We start from the raw sequence: 26,058 nt of genomic DNA, 5'->3' as shown, positions 1-26,058 counted from the left end.
TTTTAGGGTGAAAAACATCAGGGGCAGGGAAGATCTTGAACTGCCAAATGAAAGAAAGGGAAAGGCTTAAACCCCTGCAGGTCTTCTGCTCCCAATTTCTCTCTCCTCTGACTGCTTTTCTTTTAAAAACAAAAACATTAGGAGCAAGAGTCATGGAAATTCCAGTCACCTGTGATTCTCCGAATGTTAGAATAGCTGCCCAAGGCATATTTTAAAGAATATCTAGGGCACAATGCTATGCATGTTTAGATAGAAAAAGTCCTACAACTCTCAGCATTTCCCTTGTAAATAATAGTGATGAGGCAGATCTATGCAGACAGGAAACCATGAAAAGCAGCTAGGAAACAGGTGGAGATTAAACAAAAAACAAGCAAATAGCTATTTTTGCCTGCGACTAGTCTAACAGGATTCCAGCAGGGCCAGCATACATAAATACATTAAAGGGCACAGTCCTATGCATATTTAGACAGAAATAAGTCCTACAACTCCCAGCTATGCTGGCTGGGGCATACTGGGAGTTATAGGACATTTATCAGTCTAAACATGCATAGGATTGCACCTTTAGTTAATCTACTGATAATTTTAATCAACTTCCTCTCCTTTTGGAAATCGATCCAAAGGTATGTTTTCTCCTTGTGTAGATTAAACCCCCCCAAAAGAATTAGTAGCTTTTTATCTTCTCTCTGCTGAAAAGCTCTTCATAACCCATAAACTTGCATAATGCCAACAGAAATTATTGACTATCACCTATTCTGTCTGGCCATCAGAGTGGGTAGATACCACCTGTTCCAAGCTCTTTGCTCTTGTGTTTTGTTTCATTCATCTTCTGCCTTTGTGTTTGCTTCTGGTTAGACGTTGTGTTGTAAAATGCACATGCTTCCCTTACACTCTGAGAATTACACATACACACATTTGGAATGTTAAATGTTACAAAATTCACTGAGAACATGGAGTATTGTTGCTATGGCAATTTCTCCCTGTGCACAACACAGATGGAGGGTTTTTCCTAGTAGTCCCCCCCTCTCTCTCAATGTAAAAAGTGTGATCTATTGGCTGTCAGCTTTTCAAAGGTTTCAGTTTCAGTAATGACTCCAAGTCATCTGCAGGGAGTCAGATATATCATATATAACAGAGTGAACGTCTGTTTGAGGGATTTTAACTGTGAACAACAACGCATTTAAAATTTTTCATCAAAGCTTCTAGTAATGCATTATCAGCACCTTTACTCGTAACATTACAATGCATTTTACTCATAACATCACCATATCTCATAAAATCTTCTAAAAACCTGTTGCGCATAATGGGTACCAGGCGGGCTAGGTTTAGTTGCCGACAATTTCAAGCATTAGATGTGCCATTTTTGCAGGCTCAGAAATATAGACTGCATTTGGTTCCAGGAGGTGTGAACTTAGTAAATTCTGGCCAAAAATGAACTGAAATGAATTTCTGATGCATCCCTACTGGAAGGGATCTTTGGTAGCAGGTCTAGAAAAGATCCCTCTCTGAGATCTTAGTTAACCACAACCAATCAGAGTATAAAATACTGGGCTAGATGGACCAATGATATGACAGCTTAAGGTACTATCTTAAATGTTATATTGTTATCCATTTCATTCATGTGAGTGTCATTTTTTACCCATTATATGGAAGGGAATATTGCTCTTCAAACTGTGAAATCTTGCAGGTTTTCTTAGTTGTTATGTTGATATGATAGTGGTGGCATTATTGTCAACATCGTGCTTATTCCAACTTCAGCAGCTTGATACCATTGAAACAAGCTGTTTTCATATTTCCTGTGCCTTGCCTTAATGCATTCATTGCCAGGAGCATAAAGAAACATTTAGAACAATTAATGATATGTTGGATATATTTCTGTTGACATGCACCTTCTCTGGGGATTTCTCTGTTTCTCTGGACTAATTATTGAACAACTCATTAGAATAAACATAAGTGGCAACCAATCTTTTAAAGTGTGTCAGGCACACTTAGAAATAAAGTATTTATTAGGGTCAATTTTGAATTGGCACGGATCAAGCACTTAGCAGTGGAAGTAATTCATGTGGCTCCCATCAGGTGTAAATTAACTTATCATGCAGAGTGGACTATACATGTTCGCAGGGGCCAAGTATTACTTGGGGGTGGGAAATACAAACTTGTAACATGCCCCACCCACCCCAAAACCACAATTCCATCCCATTCACACAGCCTCAAGGGTCAGGAAAGAAAAGTTTATATTTTAATTCTGAATTCACATTTTTTACATTTCTGTAATTACACCCATACTGGGGCTTTCTACCATGCCCCGCAAACACTCCCCCTTTTTTGCTTTTTTTGTTTCACTTAACAGCCAGCCTAAGAGATTTTACTATATTGATATACAAGTATTATTAGAAAGAAAGAAGAATTCTACAAAACTTGCTGACAATTTTGTAACTTTTTAGTTGGTCCTAACAAAGGTATTATTGGGCAATATCCAACAGTGCCATTCTGCAAACTCAAAAACCACACTGTAAGAAGGACGCAGACAAACTGGAGAGGGTTCAGAGGAGGGCAACGAAGATGATTGGGGACTGGAAACAGAGCCCTACATGTGACTGAAAGAACTGGGCATGTTTAGCCTTGAGAAGAGGAGACGGAGGGGAGACAGGATAGCGCTCTTCAAGTACTTGAAAGGCTGTCACAGAGAGGAAGGCCAGGATCTCTTCTCGATCAGCCCAGAGTGCAGGACACAGAATAATGGGCTCAAGTGACAGGAAGCCAGATTCTGGCTGAACTTCAGGGAAACTTCCTGACTGCTAAAGCAATACAACAATGGAACCCATTATCTAGGGAGGTACTGGGCTCTCCCACACTGGAGGCATTCAAGATGAGGCTGGAGAGCCACCTGTCAGGGATGCTCTGACTGGGATTCCTGCATTGAGCAGGAGGCTGGGCTCTATGGTCTTGTAGGCCCCTTCCAACCCTGCTATTCTATGATTCTGTGAAATAATAGTGGGAGTCTGCTGGATGTTTCCATTGCACAAGCACTTGTGCATTTGACATGCAAAAGTGGTTGTGCAACATACTGCCACGCCTGTCTATAAATACAAATCAGCAACCAACCGCTTGCGCAACTGCACCTGTGTAAATGTAACTTTAGTTGTTTTCTCAACTTGTCCGTAGTTTGGAACCTAGCTGCTGCTTATTTGTGCTAGCAGAATGACAGCATTGGATACTGCCTATTGTGACCACACAGTGTGGGTCGACATGGCAGGACTGCATGCTGACTCCTTCTGGGGCTGTCTGCAAAATGAAACTCCCCCCGCAATCACTGTGTGCTGCACAGGTGGGTGGGTGGGTAGGGGATTGGGCTTCTGTTGTTGTTTTTATTTATTCTAATTGACTGGTGTCCTTTGGCTTCTTTTTGTTCCCTTTGTTTAACATCCTTATGTTTCTGGCTGCATGGTTTGTATTTATAGACACACACGGCAGTATGTTATGTGGGGTGAATTAGACATCTACTCACATATATTTTTGACTTGTAAATCCCACCAGCAACACTGACTCTCACTGACCTTGGGATTAATGTCCCTGATTATTTTGGCACCAGCCATACCTCTTGCCTATGCCAAAGGAACTCTGGGACTTGTAGTTCTTGAGAGTGCATGTCACATACAGAAGTCACATATGGGAGTGCATGTCACATACTAGTTTAACTGCATAAGCACACTCTTTCTCCTTCAGAGAAGAGCTTGAGCCAGCAACAAACTGTGCAGAATTGCTTCTTTTGCTCTGCTTCTGTTTGGCTCTAACAAGTCTCCCAAAATCTGGACAATAGGTGCATGTACAGAGACAGACAGACAGACAGACAGACAGACAGAGACAGAGACAGAGAGATTTCCATAAATATCATCAAACCTGCTCTACAGTTTAATCTCATTTTCTCCCATATAGTAATGGGGAACTGAAAGCAGCAGCAAATTGTATATGCAGTATTCACAAAAATTTCAAAAGCAGAACAGTGAAGGGTTCCTAATTTGTCAGTTTTGCTTCAAAGATAACACCAGGTAATTCAGAACTCTGGGATGTAGGCTTCATGGAATGTTGACATGGTAAGTGCTTTACCTGTGGTGCATTGTAACTAACTATAAACTAGGCCTCATGTGGGGAATCCCCCAAAATGGAAAGGTACAAACACTAGACAAAGCAGATTACAGAAAAGTCTTACTTCTGCAAAGTGAAAGATGTGTGAAATAAACCCCAAGGCTTTTAATGGCAACTGTATCTGTCTGGCTATCTAGTTTCAGTCTGCTGACATCCAGAGAGGTAATGAAAAGCTTTGCATGGGATTTATTATAGCTCACAATTAATTTATTCACAGTCCAATTCAGATCAGTCTATGGCAATGGAGATGAACTACTTCTGGCTCAGTAGACAGGACACTGATGTACACAGTGTGCCCCCTAGGCATGGCACTCTGTTGAAATATGCATGTAAATTGTGAATGCTACAACATGGCTTGCGTAGCCATGCCTGGTCCTTAATTTATGTAGTGGGACGTGATGAAATCCAAATCCAGCTAGAGGGCATGCCCTGGTTGCAGGTGGGTGGAAATGGACTAGGAACACTCAGCACTTGTAGGGATGTGCATACAAGCAAAACTTGACCTCATTGGACTTCTCCAAATCCCACCTTGAATTTTGTTCCATTTTGTCGCCATGTTAGATTACAAGCTTGTTGTTTTTGTTGTTTTGTGTGAAATTTTGTGCATATTTTCCCCCCAAATTTTCACATCAGTTGTGTGCATCTCTGAAAGGTATGCATTCTTCTTATCCTTCTCCATCTTCTTTTTCAAGCATATTTTTCAAATGTACATGTGCTGTCGAATGCGTTTATTTCGTTCCGCAAATCACATTGCGACCTCGGAAATACATGGACTTCGACTGCAGATTGCATTTGAGTCTGTGTTCCATCTGGGAGCTGCAAGCTGTGTAAATCTTGATTAAAAAAAAATAACGGAAATGAATTTCTCATACACAATGTATTCTTCACCATATGACAACAACCATTTAATAGCAGATGATCATGTGCATCCGACTTCAAAACATTTATACCTACTTAATGATCAAATGCATATTTAACAATTAAGGAATTCTGGAAACATTCTGTGAAGAAACCTTATCCTCAGAAAAAAATGTTTCCTGTCTTGATTGTCGAGTTCTTCTGAGTCACTTTAAATGAGCTCTCCAAAGAGAAGGTGAAATGAATCATTGTGAAATTATCACTATTTCCAGGAGATCCTTCAGGAACGTAGTTATCTTGTCGTTACTGTGTTATCATAACTGATATTTCGTGACAAGGGACAATTAAGTTGTCATCAACGTAGCTACAGAAGAGCATATGGGAGCATGTTGACTTCTTGCTTATTACTTGTGTTGCCTTCGTTGCTGGTGGCACTGTACACACAAGGCAGGATGGTCCAGCTTCCCCATATTTTCATGTAAGCATCATCCAAAGAAGGGAGATGGTCTAGGTGGTGCATGGCATCCTGTCTTGCTTTCTCTTGAAATGGGAGCCTTGTGATGAAGTTGGGCCTTTGGGCAGCTATCCTAGAGGACCAACAAATGACTCAGCAAGTGGTCAGCTGACCCACAGGAGCCTGACATGACTCAGGCTTACTGCAGTACCAAGTGGGGAGACTTTGGTTATGGTCAGAGCTGGTTGGTTAATGAATAATGAAAGGGGGCATTCTTACATAAACAATGCTGTGAACTACGGTGCAGCCCTGACCCTGGCTACTGGGTTAATTTCCCCAGGCAGAGGAGAGGAGGGAGAGGCCAGTGAGGGGCCCCTTTCTACTAAGCCCAACCAGCTAGGGATGGGGGAGAAATCCTCCATGGACCCCAGTGAGGCCGGATTCGAAAGAATCTAGCCCCCCGAAGTCCATGTAGGATCAGAAGACTTACCTCCATCTCCTGGAGGAATCCTCGCCAGCCGGATCCTCCCTGCCGGCTGGCTCCGGAGCACCAGCGATACAGCCGCCATTGCCGTATCGCTGGCTGGGCGGATTGACTGCAGATGCAAATGGCATCCACCACACCATTTGCGGCCGTAAGCGTCTTAGTTCAAGCTAAATGCAGCCATTTACGGCTGCATTTACCTTAAACTAAGACCGTTACGGCCGCAAATGGCATAGTGGACACCATTTGCTTCCTCAGTCAGTCTGCCCAGCCAGCGCGATACGGCAATCAATGGCGGCTGTATCGGTGCTCCAGAGCCGGCCGGTGGCTCTGCGGAATTGCCGCAGAGCGGAGCAAGACAGCTAGGATTCCAAGAGACCACCTCCCCGCCCCTGCAGACACCTCCCTGGACCCAGGGGTAAGCATTCCGCCCATCCCTACATCCAGATGAGAAAAAAAAAAAAGTTTCATCACCACCAACTGGAAAAGTCATTGCATCATTGCATTTTGCAAGGTAGCTGGTCTTCTCTTGAGAGTATACCGTGTTTTGCAACACATTTATGGAAAAAAGGAAAACTAGCAATGGAGGGAAGGTTGAGGAGAGGAAGCCACCTTATGTTTACATGAAACTTGAGCCAGATGTGAATGCTATCCATTAAAACTAAAATGAATGACTTTGTTCTCTTGGTAGGTGACCTGTCTCCACGATTTCTTCGGGGACGATGACGTGTTTATTGCCTGTGGTCCAGAAAAGTTCCGCTATGCACAGGATGACTTTTCTCTGGATGAAAATGGTAATATCAAGCACACTGTTGTACTGGAGTGGGGTGGGGGGTGGGGAGTGGGAGGATGTCCCTACTCCTTTCTTAGCTTAAGTCACATTTCCTTAGGACCATTGATTTTAGGTGTGTGTTTGTGGGTGAGTCTGTGCACTAGTAAATACAGCCTGCATTTGGTAAGCACAAATGGATTTCTTGCTACCTGTGGAATTCCCCTCCATGACTCCCCCTGTTCAATGATGCTTAAAACATCCAAAGAGAAAACATTTACATGAGTGCGGCTTGTTCCATTTTTAGACTTACATTCCTGACCAATCACTGCGGATTCCCCTTCTCCTGTTTAAGGGAGCTTGAAGCATGTGAAGAAGAGAAATGAGTGAACACCCATCCCACAAGAAATTTTGCAAGTTTTCTTTTGTCTTCTCTCAGAATAATACAAATGTTTCACCAAAATTCGCTTCAAATCTTCCTTTATCTAAAATCTGGTGACAACCAAAGAATCTTCAACGCCCAACTAGGGATGGCCACTGCAGGGAAATCCGGCCCTTTTGGGGCTCACCGGATTTCCCCAGAGCCCCTGGCTTGGCTTGAATTTGCAAGCTGAGCCATGGGCTTTTCCCCTAAATCCAAGAATTTTCTTGTTTTTTTCCCTTAAATCTCCATTTACGCAAATTACAGCTGCGATTTGCATAATTTACGCACATTTCAGCCACAATTAGTTTAATTTATGCAAATTGCATCTGTCATATGCTTAATTTTAGTCAAATTGCGGCCGCAATTTGCACAAATTAAGCAAATTATGGTCGGAATTTGTGTAAATTATGCAAATTGCAGCTGCACTTTGCCTAAATGACAATTCAAGGGGGCAGGACCCCCAAAATATGTGAGCTGTCCTGAAAGCTTGGTGAACTTCACCCGCTCGACGGATCCCTCCGAAATCCCTATGCCCACCTAACCTCTACACTGAGCAATCTTACCAGTTTTACTTAAATTCTTTTACCTCTCCTAAAAATTCCTCCACATGTTTTGCTTAAGGATGAATCCCCCAACATGGCTCCGAATTTCACTTTTGGCAAAATTTTGATTGTAGCTCAAGTGAAGGGAAATTCCCACAGCCTCATCTTCTACCCTATTTGAGCCATGTTCTGCTCCCTGCTGGCCTCTGGCCATTATTTTGAGGCAGGCATGATGTCTGGAATTCAAGTGAGAAAGGATAAAATGTCCTCTTTTCAGAACATTTTACTAATTGAGGTGTACTGGCTTATGTGACTACAAACCATATCTCAGCTTTTGGTCTTACACAGAAGTGTGTGGCTAGGCTACCCTTATCTGGGAGGCCCAAGTGTCCTTATATTCACATAGAGATTTAAAAACACAGCCTATGGTTTCCCACTGATTGAGCAGTCCATGCATTTTATCATGTAATGAGCACTGACAGATTTGCCACAAGGCAGAATAGGTTGTCTCATTAACAGTGCCAACATTATACACTTCGTGGGAGCTGCAGGACCTGTAAGGAAATGTCGTCTTCATTCTGTATGGATGCTGCTTGTATTAGATACTTCAGCCCTCAGCTGTTTAAACAGGGCTGAACTGCTCAAACACCAGGATTCTGCAGCCTGAGAATTCTTTCTTTCTTTCTGGCTGGCTGGCTGGCTTCCTTGCTAATAAACCAGCTGCCTGGGCAATACTGGGTGAAATCTGAAACTGGGGTTAAAGGGCTCCTTGCCCGCTTCCCCACTATGTAGAACAAGCAAATATATGCAAGTTTGGCTTAATTTGCATACTTTATACTTCTTGTGGAATTCTGCATTTTTGACAGGGTAAAGAAAGGCACCGAATTTGTGGTGGGGGAGGGGGTGTCTTTGTTTTACTGTAGAGGTTTCACAGCCATCCTCAGGGCTGTGCCTGAATCCATTGAGTTTTTTTGGGTTTTATGAACTCCCATGAGCCAACTGGTGCATATGCACCGATTTTGCATGGCCAACCTGTGAAATCACAGGCATTGCAGACCACATGGGAAGGAGTGATGCTAGAGCCTAGCATTCAAGTACATAAGGACACTCCGTGGCAGCTTTGGTTTCGTGAAAAATTCAACAAAAGGAACTAGTTCTCAAGACTGGCAGCAATTAAAATGTATTTCAGCCCAATGCATTTTGGAATGGCAAATTCCTTCTTCAGGAGCAGTCTCAGACGTTCAAATTCTGAGAATAGGCTGAAGAAGCTTTCAGAAATATTGGCAATCTTTCTTGCATTTAGGGATGTTGGAGAAATCTGCAACAGAATCAAAAGTTTGGATTTCTATGAATCCTACCTGTAGTTTCCTCAGCAGACCAGCTTTTCCCAATTCACATGGATTCCGCAGACTTATGGACCATTTCTTTTTAACTTTCTGGAATTTTACACAAATCTAGTCATTAAAAAATACATTAAAAAAAAAACAGCTGAAAATGTGCATTTCTCCCATACATTAAAGCACGACAGTGCACATTTGGGGAGGGGGGGTTGCTCATTGAGGGGGGGATTTGTGCATTTTTGCAAATACTAAGTTCTTCAAATTTGGGAAATTGGAAAAAAATCCAATTCCACCATGAGCGGATGACGGAACGAAAGGCACCTGGCAACGCATGGAACACAGATGGGATGGATTTTACAAAATCTGTACATCCCAACCTGAACCATAATAAAACACATGAGCTTTTATTTCATGTATTATTTTTCCCAACACCACTATCAATACTTCAGGGTCATAATGAAAAATCACACAGAATCACAAAATGTGTGGATGGATAATAAGGTTTTTAAAAACATGACTTAGGATACATGAATCTATCCCATAAATTAGGCATGTACCTAGACTAGAAATAAGCAAATGGAGGATAACCTGCCCTCCCTGAGGGTTTCCTATCTGGTCTCCAGAGTAGATCTCAGTCTCAAGGATCTCTGCTCTTATGTCATCTACTTCCTCCTTTAACCCCCTCTAGACTATTGTGGACAACAACAAAGGTTCTACCAAATTTCTTCCCAGTTTTTTAAATCATTTTTTTATTATGAGTTTTAATAAAACAAACCAACAGAAAAACATAACACACCAAAAATAAAAAAAATATAACAACATATTCTAAAATCCTCAGTTTCAATTATTACAATACTCTAAGGAGAAAAAAAAGAAAAAGAATAGATTATTTCAGTATTGTAATATCAGTCTTTTAGCAACCAAAAGGGCACAAAAGATCCATTTACACTGATCATGTGTTACATTCCAAAAAGCAGGTAAGTAATTTAAGAGAACATTTACATCAGTAAATATTAAAGAGCTTTCCAATACAAAATTTATCCATATAATAGCTTCCTCCCAAAAGGAGGCAACTATTGGGCATTTCCAAAACATATGAATAAAAGAAGTGTTAACTGGATTACACCTCCAACAATTAGCCGAGTTTGACAAACCTTTGTTAAAGAGACAGTGTGGCATCCAATAGACCCGAAACAAAAGTTTTTGCTTAATAAGGCATAACTGAAGATCCATAGATATATCTGATACAGATGCCAAAAGGGCAGTCCATTGATTAGACAAAATAGGACACTCAAATTCCCTGTTCCATTCCTGCTGTAAACCCCATGTATCATATCTATTCATAGATAAGTATTTATAAACATGAATTGTGGGTCAATATACCTGGTCAGCTTCAATAAGTGTTTCCAATAGCAAAGGAGACTCCGAGGCAGTAAAAGCAGTAGGACCGAATCTAGATACTAACAAATGTTTCAATCGCAAATACTGCCATTCTGCTGTAGCAGGCAAATCAAATTTATCTTGCAAAGATGGAAAAAAAATAGCAAAAACTCATAATCAAATTAGCATGGGAAAAATGGGTCAAACTGTAATTGGCATGACATTTTACACCCCACATGTCTAACTGTCAAGATTGTGGGAGGAGCTCTATCTGCCTTAATATGCCAAGAATTAGGGATGTTAGAGAATTCAGCCACAGACTCCAATGAGGCCAGATTCTAAAGAATCTGGCCCCTTGGAGTCCGTGGCGGAACAGATCACCCACCTCCTCCACCCCACGAAGTTGCCCCGGAACAGATCCTACCTGCCACCAGCCGGGTCCAGTCCGTCTGCTGCCGTCCTGCAGAAGAAAATGGCGTCTGGCATAGCTGACGCCATTTACATCCCTTCTCTTTGTCGTGATAGGCTATGTAAATATTTACAGAGAGCTTTATTGGGCGGTATAGAAATGAAATAAATAAATAAAATTTAAAAATTACATAGCCTATCATGGCAAAGAGCAGGGACGCAAATGGCAGAGCGGACACCATTTGCGTCCCTGTTCTTTGCAGTAATAGGCTATGTAAATCTTTATGTAGCCTATCACGGCAAAGAGCAGGGACGCAAATAGCGTCCGCTACGCCCTTTGCATCCCTGCTCTTTGCCATGATAGGCTACGTAAATCTTTATGTAGCCTATCACGGCAAAGAGCAGGGACACAAATGGTGTCCGCTACGCCGGATGCCATTTGCGTCCCAGCGGCCGGAAGTCCTCCAGTGGCCAGTGCCGGCTGGCAGCTCTGCAGACTCGCCACAGAGTGGAGCCAGCGGAGTCAGTGGAGGATTCTGGGGGAAGGGACGGATCGCCTTCCCCCCCTGCGGACCTCCGGAGGACTCCAGGTAAGGGAGTTTCGTACATCCCTACCAAGAACTTAATGCCATCCATTTGGAGAGAGGCTCCAGGCAAGAAGATTCCAACACTGACTAAGGTGGAAAATCAAATCTGGGTGGAAAAGAACAACATTTAGTACTGGTCAACAAATAAACCAGATGGTATGTAGCAAGATCCAGAAAACAGAACCCACCTTCATTAATTGGAAGTTGCATCATTTTCAAAGATATTCTTGGTGAAAAGGACCACCCCCCTGCCAAATTTACGAAACAAACCATTATGTTTTTGGAAATATTTGCCAGGTATAATTAAGGGGATCCCATGTATAACATAAATAATTCAAGGTATAGTATTCATCTTAAGTGTATTAACCTTGCCCTATAAACTCAACTTTAAAGATTCCTTTATCTGTATCTCGTGAAATATCATTAATCAACTTATTTAAATTTAACCTAATCATCTCTAGAGATATCTCTAGAGATAATTATTTCCAAACAAGTAATAGACTCTGGGCTCCATCGAAATTGCCAGTTGGGTAATACACTGGAGTATACCCTATCTCCAATTGGCATTATTTCCAACTTTGACCAATTAATTGAATAGCCGGGCAATTCACCAAAACTACTGATCAATTTAATAAAACCTGGAACTGAGGATTGGAGTTTTGAAATAAACAACCAAAGATCATCAGCATAAAGGCTAATGTTGAATTCTGAGCCAAAATGGACAAATCCATGAATACTAGTATTTTGTCTAATAGCACACACCAGGGGTTCCAAGCATAAGTTGAATATCATTGGGAAAGTGGACAACCTTGTCTAGTGCCCTGCCCAAGTAAAAAAGAAAGAAAAAAAGCTGAAAATAAACCATTAGTCATTACTCTCACTCTTGGAGCTGAGTATAACTTTTTAACCCATTTCAAAAATTCTATAGGAAAACCAAAATTTTGTCAAATGCCTTTTCTGCATCCAAGGAAATGATGGCCACCTGGTCAGTTCTTTCAGAGTTTAAAGCGATTAGATCAACAACTAATCTAAGATTATCAGCCCCCTGTCTGTTTTTAATCAATCCCACCTGGTCTGGTCTATCCAATGTGGCCATAACTTGTTACAATCTATTGGCCAAGATTGCTGTTAATATTTTGATATCTACATTAATTAATTATATAGGTCAATATATCTTCCAGAGTTCTTCCCATATGCAACTCAGCCATCCACAAACTCACATGTGTGTTTTTAAAGTTCTCGCTATCCAAATTTCACCCCAACTTTGGAAGGTCCAAATGACCCCATCTGATTTCAAAAGTGGAACCCATGCATTCGAAGCCTCATCCTTGTTCCTTCTTTTAATTTCCAAAACTTGTACCAGGCTCTGGGCAGGTGCAGCTTCTTCACTTCATTCATACGAAGCATAGCTTCCATATCCCGGGAAGTACTAGTCCCCCTCTACTCAGCACTGGTTAGGCCTCATCTGGAGTACTGTGTCCAGTTCTGGGCACCACATTTTAAGAAGGATGCAGACAAACTGGAGAGGGTTCAGAGGAGGGCAACAAAGATGATCAGGGGACTGGAAACAAAGCCCTATGAGGAGAGACTGAAAGAAATTGGCAAGTTTAGCCCTGAGAAGAGAAGATTGAGGGGAGATATGATAGCACTCCTCAAGTACTTGAATGGTTGTCACAGAGGAAGGCCAGGATCTCTTCTTGATCTTCCCAGAGTGCAGGACACGAAATAATGGGCTCAAGTAACAGGAAGCCAGATTCCGGCTGAACATCAGGAAAAACGTCCTGACTGTTAGAGCAATACGACAATGGAACCAATGACCTAGGGAGGTGGTGGGCTCTCCCACACTGGAGGCATTCAAGATGAAGCTGGACAGCCATCTGTCAGGGATGCTCTGACTTGGATTCCTGCATTGAGCAGGGGGTTAAACTTGATGGCCTTGTAGGCCCCTTCCAACCCTACTATTCTATGATTCTATATCCCTCCCCCCAACTACCACAAGCACATTAATAGTCAATGTACATAATTAATGTATGTATGTAATTTTGTATTTGTATACATTTTTGTATGCATTAGGAGAAATGCATATAAAAATGCATATGGAATTCTCTGCAGACATTTTACTTAAAAAAATAAATTAAAAAATCACAACCTGATGTAGAAATGACATGGAATGTATTTGTGCTTCCAAAAGTTCAGAAGTTGTAGAGACAGACAGCTTTGTCCATGCCTAGCTGGAACTGAAGAGTCTAATGTCTATTTTAGCAGTTCTCACAGCTTCAGGGAAGCTCTCTCTATCATAAAACAATTTGGAAAGAAATCCTGACACTGCAGCTTGACAGGAAGCCCAGCCTGAGGTGTCTTGAGCCCAAGGAAGGCTGGGCATGTTGCCAGCCAACAGAAGTTGAGTTTACAGATGCTCTGAGCTGCCTCATCTCTTTGAGATACATAGCATGCAGAAACCAGGAATTGTATGGTGTGCATTATGTCTCATTAGTGATATCCCCATCAAATGTCCGAAGTATATGAGAATGTGGCAGTCGGGATCTGTCTTTGTGGCCTGACTTGACCCAGCCATATGTCTACATGTCATTTGGTGGCCATCAGTGTCACTTGAGGAATGGTCTACTCATGAGCAGAACCTTGCTTGTGAATATACCTTTATTCAGGATCAGTCTTTATTCCTCGTGGGCAGCCAGCTGAGCCTGAACCAACAAGGAGCGGATGGTAACTGAGCCTTAAGTAGGTGTTTGGCTTCCTTTAGGCTGGTTAGCCTCACCTCCACACTGAGTAAGGGAATTTGTTTGAAGGGGGCCTGCCCCCCCATGGCCAGCTATAGCATGCTGGAGTCTTCAATGTCACCTCCTCCAGATGCAGATGGCAGGGGAGTCTCTTGGGTCTTCCTGTGGAACTGGGTCCTGAAGAGGTGAAAGCCCCATGATGCCTTTCTATAACCAAGTCCTTGAACTGTTGGCCCAGGAGCCTCTTCTTCTGAGGATGAGGGTTGGAATCCTGGACCATGACAATAAGCCAACCAGGCACAGGCCAAGGAGGATCAGGTCCAGAACTCTCCAGTAGTACAGAGAGAATGGGAGAGAGTGGAAGCTAGACCCTGGTGAGGGAAGAGGACTAGGGCAATAGACATCCAGGTTCACAACCACCTTCCCTCTCCCTCACTCCAGGAGAAGGACCAAAAGCTTCCTGTTGAGTAGGGTGAGGATAAGGACCTAGGACAGCAGCAGCCAGAGGAACCTACCCAGAAGCTGCAGTCATACCTAGAGCAGTGGAGGTGTGACCAGCAAGAATGACACCTGAGACTCTTCCTTAATCCCTGCAGTTTCAGGGGAGGATTACCTATGGTGAGGGGAGCAGAACCTCAGGCCTGGAGGACCAAATACAACCCTCTGAGTTTCCCCAAATAGCTACACCCTTGGTGTGCTTCCCCTAGGGCTTAATTCCTGCCAGTTAGAGCATTATCCAAAAATATGCTAGCATTGTTGGCCCTGCCTGTTATGCATTTGGCCCCACCCACCACTGGAGTGTGGCCCCCAAGAGCTTCTCTGAAATGGAATCCAGCCCTTGGGCTGGAGGAGGTCCAACATACCTGGCGGAGAGAAAGAGAAAGCCACAGCCCTGAGGCGCTGATGATAAGGTGAACCTCCTCCCTGCCCCTATATCCTACGTGTCGTCAGCAGAATAGGGGCATTCCAGGCACGCCTCACCCACATGCAAAAGGTTGGGGCTGTGTCCTTTGGGGCTCATGCCTGGTGCCTCCCCCTGCCCCCCTGCCCCATTCAACTGACCCTCTATTTGTTCAAGCCTTTTGGTGTAGTTGGAGGGGGGGGCTGTATGAGGCATTTGGGGGATGGCCGCACAGACAGACAGATACTGGAGAACTTAGTAATCATGGCTACAGGGCTGCCCCAAGACATTTTGCTGTCTGAGGCAAAAGACAAGATGGCACCCCTCTAACTCACATATAGAAGTCAGTTGAACTGGTGGCTGAATCTTACTCCAGAACTGGTGATGGGACAGTGCCTTCCACTGCACCTGAGGGGAGCATGCTACCTTATGGGCTGCAGGGCAGGCCCCGTTCTCCAACACCTCACTGCTGCTCTCCACCCCCAGCCCCACCCCGGATGTGCAGCTGCCTCAATCTGCCTCATGGTAGGGCAAGCCCTGCATGGCTAACTGGACAGATCTGGTTTGCCCCATTCACACCAGTGTTTGCGAATGTGCACTCAAGCTCCGATTCACACACCAGAATGTCTGAAGGGGAGGCTACGCCCTTCTTGTCTTCCTTACTTGGCATATATTACACAGCCTAGCGGCTGGAGTGGACTTGTCTGTCGTCTCTGATGTGCCGAAGGCACATGTCTCTGGCTGTGATGGCTTTGGTCACGAGCAATTCTGCTTGCCTGATTGGAAGTTAGCCAGCTGCCTTACGGGTCATCAAGATACAGCTCCAAACAAAATAGTCTCTGTCTCATGTGCCTCTCATGCATTCATCCCTCTGTTTCCTGCTTCTGTGGCTCTGAGCTCCTTTGGAAAAAAGTTGTCCCAGCTCCTTTATATCTATTAATCTTGGCAGCCTCTTAGGGCTCTATAGCAGGACTCAGTCATTCTCAGAATTTGTTGCACTTAGGCCATTCCAACCCCCCACGTCTAGCTCCAACAGGATGGCTCTGAACGTCTTGCATTTCCCCTGGTGACATTACATAATATTATGGCAGCATCTCAGAAGATACCATATTATTCCTCTCCCCCTTACCCCCCCCCCCAATCATAGGGGAATACAGTAGACATTCTTGCCAACCTCTGCCCTGCCTACTGGGGTATAAAATTACTTAGCTCTCAGCTCAGGCCTTGCTGGCAAACTGTGACTATGCTGTGTAACCTGTAGGTTTATTACTTTCATGAACAATGACACATCCCCCATGTTTAATTTGCACAGTTATATATGATGTATTGTGGAGGATTAAATTGCATCAGAAATGATCTCATTCTAATTAGACCAGCACACTATCCTCAGAGCACCATACAAAGGGCCACTCCCATTATTGTCCTGTGTGACCCTGAAGCGTGATCTCTGTTACGCTGTCTAGAACAAGTGAAAAATAGCTGAATGCCTCATTACAAGCCAAAGGGCAGAATTTAGGATGATCACAGCTTCAGAGATATTTATTTATTTATTTATTTATTTATTTATTTATTTCATTTCTATACCGCCCAATAGCTGAAGCTCTCTGGGCGGTTCACAAAAATCTTTAAAAAATTTAAAGATAGAGATCTTTAAAACAAATGAAATTACTCCCACCACCCCCAGGCATGTGCATGCATGTACACGTGTGTGCGAACACATACACACACACATGCAGCATTTAAGTCAGGAGTTGTGTTTTCCGTCAAATAATCCCATCTGCAAAGCACTCCTTCATTTCATTCCCATTTAGGGAAGTCAGTCAAGTTGTGGCTTTGTGGGGAATCAGCTTTTTAAACATCAAAATGAATTGCTGATGGAAGGGAATTACCTGTAAGATACATCTACTATGTTGGAATTGTGTGGGCTGAGACTTTGCAGGGAGATTGCAGAACTTGCAATATTATGAGTGAGTTAATTGTATGGTTATTTGATTGATTGATTGATTGATTGCATTTATACCCTGCCTTTTTTTCCTCTTGCAAGGAACCCAAGGCGGTTTACATTCTCCTCCTCCTCTCCATTTTATCCTCACAACAACAACCCTGTGAGGTGGGTTGGGCTGAGAGTGTGTGACTGGCCCAAAGTCACCCAGTGAGCTTCCATGGCTGAGTGGGGACTAGAACCCGGATCTCCCAGCTCCTAGTCCAACACTCTTGCCAATACACCACACTGGCTCTCTCTTTGGCTTTACCAAATTGCAGTGTGCAAAGGAACTGTAGGAATCCTTTGGCTGCAGTGGGGAGTTCTCCTCTGCAAGCGGCACTGAAATAAATGGGTGCTCTTATGCAGCTCCCATTCATTCCAGTGACGCAGGGGTGGCAGAGCTCCAGGAAAGGGAGCAAGTGTCCTGCATATCGTGGTGTGAGGACAGAGCTCCAGAGAATTAGTCAGGGTCAGTATCAAAGGCAAGGTCAGTACACAATCCAAACACATGGAGTGCCAGAAAAGAGCTAGATGATCAGAGAAATAAGACAGGCATCCGGAGCAATGTAGACATTATTCTAGAACTCTGTGCCTACAACTGAAGATTTTTAAGCCTGAGCCTTCAGAGCCCCAACCAGAGCATGGCTGCAGGTCATCAGTGTCACCCGAGGAATGGTCTACTCATGAGCAGAGGCTTGCTCATGAATAAATATACCTTTATTCATGACCAGACTTGATTCCTCAAGTGGGCACATCTGCATCTAGCAACCAGCCGAGCCTGAACCAACAAGAAGTGGATGGTGACTGAACCTTAAGTAGGGGTTTGGTTTCCTTTAGGCTGATTAGCCCTGCCTCCACACTGACCAAGGGCTTTTTTTCTTAAAGGGGCCTGGTTCCTCTCCCCTGCACCTCCTCCAGTTTCAGGGCAGGGGAGGTCTCTTCGGTCTTCCTGGGGAACTAGGTCCTGAAGAGCTGGAAGCCCCATGATGCCTTTCTGTAACCAAGTCCTCTCCTTGAACTGTTAATTCAGGAACCTCTTCTTCTGAGGGTGAGGGGTTGGGGTCCTCTGAGGATGAAAGTTCAGGGTCCTGGACCATGACAATAAGCCAGGCAGGCACAAGCCAAAGTGGATCAGGTCCAGAACTCTCCAGTGGTCCAGAGAGAATGGGAGACAGTGGAAGCGAGACCCTGGTGAGGAGGAGGGAGGAGGTGGTCTCAGGTGATTTTGTTCCCTGCCTTGGAAGGCAAGCTAGTTATTTGCCATGGAAGATCATGAACAAGGTAACATTGAGAGATAAGGGTAGAATGGTAGAGATGGGCAAGTTTGTGCAGAACTTTGAAAGTCTAAACATTTTGTGTTGAATGTAGGGATGGATGGACTCACCACCTCCCGGTTTGGCAGGGCGATCCCCAAGCCACTGCCACTGCTTGCTCCTCCCAGACCCACTTGCTGATCCTCTGCTCTCACATCGACCCACTCGCTGAGCTGCCACATGCCTGATGAGTGGGTCTGGCAGCCATCTGTCCTCTTAGTGAGCCACCATTTTGCATAAAAATGGTGCCTCAGTGATTTCTGGGAATCTAATGTTGCATAAATGGTGGCCATAAAGGGGCCATTTATGCAACGTCACAGGTGTGAATTGACCATTTATGCCTGTTATGTTGCTTGGATGGTTCTTTAAGGCCACCATTTACATAACATTAGATTTATGGAAATCCCCAAGCTGCCATTTTTATCCAAAATGGCAGCTTACTAAAAGGACAGGCTGTTGCTGGACCTGCTTGCCAGGCACATGGCTGCTTGGCAAGTGGGTGCAGGTGAGCACAGGGGCTCGGTGAGCAGGCCCGGGAGGAGTGAGCATGTGGGGGGGGAGTCCACCAGACTGCACCTCCTTCCCAGACTCTCACATCATCCCTAGTTGAACGTGGGAAGGGATGGGAAGCTAGTGTAGGGCTTTGTAGAGGGATGTCCCATGGCCTGATGACTGAGAGGAGTGAATTATTTTGTCAGCAGAAATAGTTCGTTTCTCATAGCCATTCATAGAAATGTATTATTTATTAACATGTTTCCATTGCATCCTTCAATAAGGATATTCTAGGACATTTCCTAACAATAACACAAAACAAAATGATACAGTTAAAAAAATCAACAGGAGCTAAAAACAACAGCAATTAAACATCACCCAAGTTAGCAGTTAAAGTCTGGGATGATAGAAAGGTCTTCACTTGGGGCTGAAAATAACCAAGTAGGTACCATGTAGGACCCCTGGGGAAGAGAGGTCCATAATCAGGTTGCCACAACTGAGAAGGCCCTTTCCCTAGTTCTCACCTGCCTTACCTGTGATGGTGACGGCACATGGAGGAAGGCCTCCGATCATAATCTCAGAGCACAGACAGACCAGAGTGGATGTAAGCAGACAGAGATGAGATGTGACAATGGAAGGCCAGAGGAAGAAAGACTGCAGTAGTTAAGGAAGCTCAAGGATGACCCTCTAGCATTCAGATCATTGTCAAAGGTCCTTCTTCAAGTTCCCCCATCGTTTGAAGTGATGTGGGATATTATACAACACTGGGCCTTCTCAGTAATGGCTCCTTAGATTGTGGAACTCCACCCTGGGGATATTTTTCCTGGCTTCCTCCTTTATGGTCTGTCATTGGCAAGTTTAAAACATGGATTTTCATAAGGTCTTTAGAGATTCTGATGTGCTGTTTCTAATAGGGCTGCTTAAGGACTTCAGGCTTCACAAATTCTAATGTGAACTGACCTTATCCATACCTCCCACGTGAATGTGCGGATTGGAACTAAGTTATCCATTGGCTTAAAAACACACACATATCAAATACATTTTAGAGTTACATTTTTTGACATAGAAAATATGTTCAGAAATGGGCATTTTAAGAAAACAAATTATTTAAAAATGTTGTTGTGGTTGTTCAGTCGTTCAGTTGTGTCTGACTCTTCATGACCCCATGGACCATAGCATGCCAGGCCTTCCTGTCCTGCGCTCTCTCCCGGAGCATGCTCAAGTCCATATTCATTGCATCAGTGATGCTATCATTTAAAAATGTAGTTAACTGTAATTTTCAGTTCATAATTTAAAAATAAATGAATCTGAACCCTATCTGGAATTGCCACCGAGGTATGGCTGTTCTTCAAAGTGCTTTTTTAAAGCATCGGGTTGTAATCAAATAGCATGCTAGTGTCTTACGCTCTGGGTGTCGCACATCTCCAAAGCACCTAAGAGAAATGCAAATGCTAATGGTGCTTTTGGCTTCCTTTCCCAGAGTGCCGGGTCATGAAAGGGAACCCTCCAACTACTCCAGGCAGCAAGTCATCCCCAACCCCTCAGAAGAGCTCGGCAAAGAGCCCAGCTCCTGTGCGCCGGAGCAAATCCCCTGCTGATTCAGGTAACCATCAGGATGGTGAGTGACTGTTCTTTTCCCAGTAGATAAATGTCGACCCCGCAGGGATCTGAGCGAGCAGTTAGCATTGAGGTCGTGGAGACGCACATTTCTTTTTCCCGTGTCACTCAGGGCTGGCAATGGGGGTCAGGGTCATTGCTCATCTGCCCAAGCCCCCTGGCAGAGGTTGTTCAGTGGCCATGTGTCCTCTATTACAGTCCTCTATTTGAAGGGTGGCCAGAGGACTGTCCTGTATTTGAAGGAGTCCTCTATTTTAGGGGCTGCCCTGTCCAATTCTGGGTTAAAGATTAAAAAAAAAACCCTGTTGCTCATCAACAAGGTAGTACCTGGACAGCAGCCTGAACAGGCGGGCATATTCACATTCTTCTGCACAATGGCGAGATGTATTGCATGTCTATGTACATTGTAGCAATTATTTCTAAACTTTCAACTAGACCTACAAATTAGCACATGCAAATGTGTGCCTTCTTTTGTCCTCTTTTGGGGTGATTCATAAATGGCCACCCTAGGCCCTGATCTCTGCCATTACTGCTGCTGCTGCTTTTCCTCACCATTGAGACTTGACTATTCTCTGGCCTGTCCCGGCTCTTACAGGGCAGAGGATAAGAGAGCTGTCACAGGGACATTAAGGAACAGAAGCAGCAGCTGCCACAACCTGTGTGCATACATGCTGGTTCTCACTCTGGGCCAGGGGGAGAGGACTTGTGACTGGGCAGCAGCACATGCCCACCTAAGGATGTTGGAGGAATCTGGTTGAGGGGTGGAGCTCGACAGGCTTTTGCCAGCTTAGCCCCCTGGACTCCATTCTGTCTTCCGCCAGCTGGCCCAACTCAGTCTGCGATGGATGACTTGGGCCAGCTAGAGGATTTTCCGTATTTTTTTTAATTTACGTAAATAGACACTTGCACAAAGTACAGTTGCAATTTGCACAAATATCTATTCGTGCAAATTTTATAAAACCTGAAAAAGTTCCTGGATTTCCAGAAAAACCCACAGCTCAGCTCACAAAAGCAAGCTGAATCGGAGGCGGCACAGAAATCCACCAAGGCCAAAAAGGGCTGGATTTTCTGGTGACGGACATCCCTGTGCCCAGCAGAGGTGTGGAGTTGTAGTTCTGGTTCTTCTTGTTAAAAGAACCTTTAACAACAACAAAACCAAAACCAAAGATGCCTCATTCAGCTTCCAGGGACACTGCAGGCAGCAGCACTGAAAAGCCCCAAGAGAGGAAGTCCAGCTTAAGTCCTCTAGGGGGGCTTTTCAGAAAGCACAGAAAGCCAGAGAATCTACAAGAACTGAACAGGATAACAATTACAAAAGAAAGAGTGTGTGTGCAGACGCACAGATGCACACACCGCAGCTACCTCCTTACAGTAAGGTAAGCACAGAAGCCCTGCACAGTGAGATATTTCTCCAAAATTCTCAAAATCCCCACACAAGAGGCAGAAAACCAACTGGTTTCAATCCTCGCCTCCTCCCTGCCCTCCCTTGCTGCTCCAGCATTTGCTTTCCTCTTCCCACCCCACTCCTTTCCCCTTTTGCATCACATCTGTTAGATTGCGAACTTTATTTTTCCACCAGAATTCAAGGGATTTGAAATGGCTTAGGTATTTTCTAAGTGAATGCATCATCATCATAAATATATATGTATATCCTCGTTCAGAGAACCATAGTACAGGAAGGGACCTCAGAAGTCAACCAGCCCAACATCTTGCTGATGCAGGACATCCTCTACTTAGGGATGGGTGAACAAGCGATGTTTGAGATTGCTAGGATTTTCCCAACATCGTCTTGCCACCCGTCTTGTGCCTGATTCCCATTCATGTTTGCAATACTTGCTCACTTTGCACTAACAGGAAACTTGTGTAAATCAAGCAGCAGTTGAACAGGAGATTTTGCATAAATCTCTCCTAATTCGCTCAAATCCTCCATAGACTAAAGTGGAGCTGATTCAGTCTACTAAGGAAATTTGCGTAAATTGAACTGGGAATCAGAAACAAGGTGAATGCGAGCACATGTTCGACAATTTGGAAATATTTTCAGTAGACATGTGCTTGGACTCGTGTTCGGAGCTTCTAAAGCCCTAAACAACCTGAGACCAGGATACCTGAGAGAGCACCTTCTTACCAACCTGCCCTGCCACTGAGGTCATCAGAGGGCATGTCCCTGGTGGTTCCACATAGACCCATGGTTTGGCTGGAGGCCACCAGGAAAAGAGCCTTCAGTGTGGTGGCCCCCTTCCTGTGGAACTCCCTGTCTTCAGAGGTCAGGCAGGCACCAATGTTGTGTTGCTTTCTGTACCTCCTGAACACGTTGTTTTTTCGAGAGGGCTTCTTTGAGTGGCCAGCTGTAGTTTATTAAATTCAGAAGTTGTTTCCTTTAAAATGTTTTAATTGTTTTAATATCGTGTTTTATTCTTTTATCTTTGTTGTTGACCACTCCAAAATCTTTTGATGTGGAGCGTTAAATGAATATTGTAAAAAAAAAAAATAAACAAACAAACAAATACTTGCATGTTTTGCAAGCAAAAATGAAATTCTCATACATCCTTACCTCTACTTAGGGATGTGCAAACTCACCCCATCCAGGTTCTCTGGACACCCGCTGAGTCCCTGCCCCCGCTTGCCAGTTCCCAGACTTGAGCCCCTTCCACACTTGGCAAGCAGCCCACACTCACCCCAACAGCCTCATCAAGCTCTGTGGTCACCATTAAAAAAAAAAAAAAGTGATTGCAAAAATGCATGTTTTTGTAGGCATGAAAATGCTCATTCTTGCGATCATGCACAGTGCGTGTGCAAAATGTGCATTTTTTGGAAAATGCACATTTTGCACATACACGAATATGCACATTTGCAAAGATGTGCAGTTTTGTGTGTGCACAAATTTGCACATTTTTTGCGATTGCCATTTTACTTCTCAAAAAATGGCGACCGTGAAGCTCAATGAAGCTGCTGGGGTGAGTGCAGGCCATTCACCGTGCGTGGGCATGGGGCAAGCAGGAGCAGGGCTCAGCAAGCCGGGCTTGAGGGTTCTGGGCAGGAGTGGGTCCGCCGGATTCCTGGACTGAATCAGGTGCCTGCGCCATCCCTACCTCTACTACAGGGGTGGGGAACGTGTGGCCTTCCATATGTTGTTAGACTTCAACTCCCATCAGCCCTAGCCAGCATAGCCAATGGCTAGGGCTAATGGGAGCTGCAGTCCAACAACACCTGGAGAGCCACACATTCCCTGTCCCTGCTCACTATAGCATGCCCAATAGGTGGTCATCCAAGCTCTGCTTAAAAACCTCTAATGAAGGAGAGGAGGGCTTCAATTGCATAAACATTTTGGGTGAGTATTTATGCGATCCTCACTCAGTATTCCCTGGTTCACCCTACATTTCAAAGAAATGTCATGAGGCAGTGTCCTGTAAACTGACCTTGTTGCAGTGCTATCTTAGAGCATTCATGCTAGGGATGTCAGAGAATTCTGCCACGGATCTCGGTGAGTCCGAATGCTGAAGGCCCCTCGAAATCTGTGGCAGAACAAAGCCCCCCACCCCCCTGCCCCGCAAAATGGGCCTGGAACGGAGCACCTACCTGCTACCGTCCGCGCTGACTTGCGAATGGCGTCCATGTCTGTGGCCGCCATTCGATTGTTCCATATAGCTGTGATAGGCTACGTAAATACTTACGTAGCCTATCACGGCTTAACTAAGGGAACGCAAATGGCAGCGGCTACAGTGGCTGCCATTTGCATTCCCTTTTTTTTTTTTTTTGCCATTTTAGCCTATGTAAATATTTACTTAGGCTAAAACAGCAGGAAAAAAAAAAGGAATGGAAATGGTGGCCGCCGTAGCTGCCGCCATTTGCGTTCGCTGGTGTGTTTTTTTCCATGATAGGCTATGTAAATATTTATGTAGCCTATCACGGCAAAAGGCAGGGACGCAAATAGCGGCGGCTATGGCCGCTGCTATTTGTGTCCCTGCAGGCTGCCCAGCAGCCAGATGTCTGGCTGCGGGCGACCCTGGCCGGTGGCTCTGCGGAATCTCTGCGGAGCGGAGCCGTCTGGAGAGAATTTCGGGGGGAGAGACAGAGCGCCTCCCTCCCACCGCAAATGTCACCCTTCGAAAAGGGAAGTGACTTTCGTACATCCCTAATTCATGCTGAACTTGCCATTACTGGTTGGCTTTTTGACCTCAGCCACTTGCCTAGATCAAACCTTCTTTGCGGTGTGATGTGGGGTGGAGTCCATGTAGCTTTAAGACTGATTCACATTCCCATGCCCTTTGTTGCAACTACCAGGGGGGAGATCCATAGGACATAGATTTAAAATTAAAAGATGACTTTCTCAAGGTGGTGTCCAGCAGGCTGTGCCTGATTCAGGAAGGAATGATCCAGCCAGCAAGAGTCTGAATGGCCTTTCTCTTTCCCGACTGCTCAAATTAGTGGCAGAGAAACTAAAGGACTTTCACGAGGTGGCAAGATTAAGCAAAATGATCACAGAATGTCAGTTTGGCCTGACTTCGCAATCATTCCCAAACTTCACAATCATTCCCAAACTTTGCAATCATGACTTCGCAATCTTTCCCATACTTAGCAATCATTCCTGCATGATCACAGAATGTCAGTCTGGCCTGACTTCGCAATCATTCCCGAACTTCACAATCATTCCCAAACTTTGCAATCATGACTTCGCAATCTTTCCCATACTTAGCAATCATTCCTGCATGATCACAGAATGTCAGTCTGGCCTGACTTCGCAATCATTCCCGAACTTCACAATCATTCCCAAACTTTGCAATCATGACTTCGCAATCTTTCCCATACTTAGCAATCATTCCTGCATGATCACAGAATGTCAGTCTGGCCTGACTTTGCAATCATTCCCAAACTTCCTTATTACAAATGAGTGTGACAAAGGAACAGCATGTAAAGGGCAATCTTCTATCATTGCCTCCTGCTCTAGCTGTATGTAAGTATGGGGGAGAAATTCATTCAGTTTGTATTTTAACGTGATCTTTCCTGATTTTGCACTTTCAAACTAATATGCAAACCAAAACACAGTTATTCTTCAAAATCTGTAATCTTCCAAATTTTGTGATGGAATTCTCCAGTCAAAAAATGTGTCAGTTAGGGAAACGTGCTCACAAAAATGTGAATATTAGGGATAATGACATTCAAAATTGCATTGTATTACGAAAAATGTATGCAAAAAATGTGTATGTTAGGCAAAATTGTGCACCTCAATGAATGCACAGAGAACCAGTGTGGTGCAGTGGTTGGAGTGTTGGACAAGGACTGGGGAGACCTGGGTTCAAGTCCCCACTTGGCCATGAAGCTCACTGGGTGACTTTGGGCCAGACACTGACTCTCAGCCTGACCTACCTCACAGGGATGTTCTGAGGATAAAATGGAGAGGAGGAGGAGGATGCCCACTGCCTCAAGCTCCTTTCAAGAGGGAAAAAAGGCAGGAAATAAATGTAACAAATAAATACATAATACTAAATAAATGCTTCAAGTCAAAACAAAATTAAGATTCTCAAAGTTCAGGATGAACCAAACTTGAGACTGGGAAAATGAGAAATGGAGAGAAACCACAATGGACAGATTCATCCATCCTTAGCTGTAAGTTATGTAGCAAATAT

At 44.2% G+C, this 26,058-nt stretch overlaps 1 protein-coding gene across 2 annotated transcripts in view; it reads left to right on the top strand.

Moving 5' to 3' along the window:
- The window catches only part of DCX (doublecortin), a 158,381-nt gene that overhangs the window by 119,370 nt on the left and 12,953 nt on the right, over positions 1-26,058 (top strand). Inside the window, exons 3-4 of one of the 2 annotated variants that reach the window (XM_084813353.1) lie at positions 6,631-6,733; positions 20,298-20,435. In XM_084813353.1, the coding sequence (XP_084669479.1) occupies positions 6,631-6,733; positions 20,298-20,435 (241 nt within the window). The remainder of the gene's footprint in view (positions 1-6,630; positions 6,734-20,297; positions 20,436-26,058) is intronic. The other variant, XM_084813354.1, reaches the window with a different exon arrangement.

This window comes from Heloderma suspectum, chromosome 9 (genome assembly GCF_057233095.1).
Source record: "Heloderma suspectum isolate Gila_16-S chromosome 9, 16-S_ref, whole genome shotgun sequence".
In the NCBI taxonomy this organism is placed as follows: Eukaryota; Metazoa; Chordata; class Lepidosauria; order Squamata; family Helodermatidae; genus Heloderma; species Heloderma suspectum.
Note: the sequence above shows the minus strand (reverse complement) of the source record. Positions and strands in the feature narration are given on the sequence as shown.